This window comes from Vollenhovia emeryi, unplaced genomic scaffold (assembly GCF_000949405.1).
Source record: "Vollenhovia emeryi isolate VEMERY1.0 unplaced genomic scaffold, V.emery_V1.0 DF939159.1, whole genome shotgun sequence".
NCBI lineage: Eukaryota > Metazoa > Arthropoda > Insecta > Hymenoptera > Formicidae > Vollenhovia > Vollenhovia emeryi.
In genome coordinates this window covers 138,992-142,932 of record NW_011967207.1, presented here as the reverse complement: position 1 = coordinate 142,932, position 3,941 = coordinate 138,992, and the positions used below count along the sequence as shown (strand labels likewise).

Below are 3,941 nucleotides of genomic sequence, written 5' to 3'. Positions count from 1 at the left end.
TAATTCATCTATCAATACCTCCATCGTGCATAAATCATTCATCGTGATGGTCTCCAAGTTAGATATCTCAAAAATAAATCTCGAATCTCGTTTGAAACTGATGGTTTCCATCCAACTGATCCATCAGTTGAAGAAAATACAGGAATTGTAATACCGTATCTTTGTCGAGATGATAGAATTATCATAAATACGTCCCAAACAAATTCGTTCCGGAATTCATTAATCTGCAACATCGCCGAAGTCAAATCCATCTTTAGGAAAGGTTCGAAGTGCTTATTCAATTTTTTTAAATTAAAGCTGACGATGATGCTGCGATTTCATCTACGGTTGAGGACAATTTGTAAGGCCTTGCTTCGTCCAGATTATAGTGCAAATAAAGTATAACGTCATAAACTTTCGCAATGCCTATATCTCTCACTCCAAGCATTGTTAATTCAATCAAGCTAATATTAGAATTGTAATGTATGCAGATGTGGTTAACTTCCAAAAATAATTTCTAAAAATAAAAGAAATTTTGCCATTTTCGTTCATTCCTGTTAACCTAATTGTTCTTACAAATATAAAAGTACTGCATTCTACTGAAGCAGTTAAATGATAAATATTTGACATACATTTTATCTCATATTCAAATGGTTCTGTAATTACCTTCAACTCTTCTACCTGTTTTCGACGGGAAAAATAGTAGTCGACATGATGCCTACAGCTCTTCAAAAAGTGCTTCACATTATTCAGATTATCAATAGGATATTGCGATAATATGTTATGTACATCAATAAAGTAAGGCAGGACGCGTTTTCCTAGCTTTCCGTAGCCATTGTCGTCTATCAATATCTCTATCGCGTATATGTTCTTCTTCTGTGGCGATCGAACGAAAAACCAACAATGTTTGGTTTGGTTTTGAATTCCAATTCAGCCGCAATTGCACATCTGATGTATCACGAAATGTCATATCCCCATTACGCAACAGTTTCGATTTACATTTACCAATTGTGGTCGTCTGGATGCGGGAGCTCCAATCGAGCCTTCTAGCGTGGAGACATACATATGTCTTCAGTGTAGCAATCTTTTTCAACAATGCATCTCTGTTCTTCTGGTGAGACAATTCTAAATAACCAAAAATTTCCCACTTGAATAATAAACCATAATGTATATTTCAATTCTGCATACATTATAACAATAAAGTTCGATAACGTCAGCAATCAAAACAGGAAAAAATATTCTCTTACAAAATTTATATAGAACTTGTTTCTTAATCATTGCTATACTTTAGTTATGAAAATTTCACAAAGTGTTTAATTAGAGAAAATTACATATAAACGAAACACTTAGTTTAAACTTAGACTTTATCTTAAGAACAAAAGAAACAAACCTGCACCGCTAGAGTTTTCCGTTTCCATGTCCAACGAAGATACGATTTTTATTCTTCTAACAATTAAATAAAGATGTGCACAAATGGTAGCGACTTTCTATCTACTTTAATTAATTTTTGCATATATCTGAGAGTAAATGCAAGCTGCTCTCATTCGTTCAACGCACCAAGTATAACGAGCGAAATAGAATCGCGACTGAGTGAAATTCCGCAGACATTCGGCAAAATAGTTCGTGTTTATGTATCGTGTGTATGTGTTATCGACAATCGTTCGTGTGTTAGTGTTCTACGATTTTCCTGGAAACCTCTACCAAGCCTTCGCGTGATTATCAAGCACGAATATTTACCCACGGTATCCTACAGTATATTACAAATAGAGAACATTTTGCATTCTCTTTTCAGATAAAAATATAATTATTGTAATTACGGAGGAAGAAATGTTAAATTTAAATTATGGGTCTGTTTTTTTATAGCTGAATGGTTGCACTATCCAGCGAAAAATGACTTGTCGATCGATGTCGAAACAATGTCGACAAATCATTTCTCACTGGGTAGATCAGCTATAAAGAACAAACCCGATAATACCACAGATTAATAGAGAGATTACCAAAGGCCCGGGTGAAATCGAGACCCACCATACACTTTGCCCTTTACCGACAGCTTTGCCTCTATAAAGTGTGAGTCTGAACTAAATATATTCGATTTTATCGACAAGTTTTGCCTTTTGGTGCGAGTCCAGACTAAATGTAGGCAATTCTGTCGATAAAATCGGATATTTTAGTCTGGACTCGCACCAAAAGTTACAATTTGTCGTTAAAATAAAATATGTATATACATATTTAGTCCAGGTTCGCACCTTATAGGGGCAAAGCTGTCGGTAAGGGGCAAAGTGTGTAGTGGTCTCGATTTCACCCGGGCCTTTGGCGATCTGTTTATTAATATGTGATAGTACGCACTTTATACTCTTTTTTTTATGGCTGCGGTCCACTCGATGCTACAAAATGCCATGCTTCAAAGCATCTTTTTAACAACGAAAGAAAGAGAAGAAAAATGCTTCGAAGCATTTGTAGCACCATCTCAGTAAACCCAGAAATGTTACCCTACAACTTACCAGTTACTAGTAAATTACCGATTGTAACTAAAATAAATTTTTTCAATATCTACACTGTATGTACATTATTTGTATTTTATTTATACTAAATTATAAATTGCGAGCGATTAAAGATTGTTATTTCAACAAGACTGTCATGAATAATAAATCAACACGTCTCACATTTACGAATTGTTTAAAGTTTGTTCGTAATAAGATGTAAAATATACATCCCTACATACATTTAACGTAACACGTGACATAGACCGTCGTGTCTATTCCGCGTATAATGCGAATTATCTGTGCTAGAACCTTTCGCATAGATATTTGATAAATTATTTAAACGTCGCTGTATCTTCGCGACTTTTTTCCCAAAAGGATGATTAATCGCAGCGCAAAGAGCACAGCGTGGCAATGTACTTCTATCATAAACATTGTTAGTAGTATTATATAAAACGGGACTATCGAATGACGACGCCGAGTCGCGTTCTCTTCCTCTTTCGCGCAGAGAAAAGTACGATAACGCACGGCGAAAGTATATCCCAGCGCTCGAGACACACGCCAATTTACGCGAACGTAAATAAACGAGGCGTATTGTTATCTCTCGACGGCAGACTCGTCAGTCGAGCGGGCGGGTATTATCGGCCCGACCTTTGAACCGTGCGCGCAAGAGAGAGAGAGAGAGAGAGAGAGAGAGAGAGAGAGAGAGAGAGAGAGAGAGAGAGACATTCTCCAGCGAAAAATCGGTTCCTCTCGTCTCCCTCCCCTTGCGATAAAAGCAACCCTCTGTCGTTCCGACCACTTAGACACCCGTGCGTGCACCGTGACGTCGATTATACCGGTCATTAAATCCCGATGCGACTAGGAACATCGAGGCCGGCAACACCTGACGCGGCCTCTAATCGAAGGAAGACAATCGCGGCCGAGAAGTCACGGAAGAAGGCACGGCGACGCAATTACGAGCAGTAACGACACGAAATCTGGATATTAACGGCACCGGCGTGCAGCCGAGGCTACCTTTGTATCGCCGAGAAGCTAAATTTCGTTCGCCAGAATCGCCCGCGACGTCGTCGCCGCACGAGAAGAAATAAATATCCACGAAATTCTCGACGTGATCGTAGAGCGAATCAGCCATTTGCGTCATAATAATAGTCCGCGCGATCGGTGTAATTGTTTTCAAAGTCGCTCCGATAATACTTTTTCTTTCCGTCTATTCTTGTAATATGCGACGTTCCCGGTAGCGACTTATTGTGCGAGAGATACACAATCGACGAAAGAACGAATGTGGAATCGATTCTGAAGCATGTACGTAATCAAAACACTCCCATCTGGCTCGTCTCTGCCAGAGGAGAAGCTTGTTATCGGTATTGGTATACGGTCGAAAAATCAGTTATCACACGTTTTAAACGATCTACACGAATTAATTTAACTGGATTTAACATAATATACATAGACGAATGATATTAAATGGTGGCAGTGATA

The 3,941-nt window shown here is 38.4% G+C and overlaps 1 protein-coding gene across 3 annotated transcripts in view; it reads right to left on the bottom strand.

Annotated features, from left to right (window-relative positions):
• LOC105564780 overlaps positions 1-2,393 on the bottom strand; it is a 5,612-nt gene extending 3,219 nt beyond the window's left edge. Inside the window, exons 1-2 of one of the 3 annotated variants that reach the window (XM_012017433.1) lie at positions 1,370-2,393; positions 979-1,104 (exon numbers count right to left, since the gene is read on the bottom strand). In XM_012017433.1, the coding sequence (XP_011872823.1) occupies positions 979-1,044 (66 nt within the window). In that variant the 5' untranslated portion in view covers positions 1,045-1,104; positions 1,370-2,393. The remainder of the gene's footprint in view (positions 1-978; positions 1,105-1,369) is intronic. The other 2 variants (XM_012017435.1, XM_012017434.1) reach the window with 2 other exon arrangements.
• Between the last annotated feature and the right edge of the window lie 1,548 nt (positions 2,394-3,941).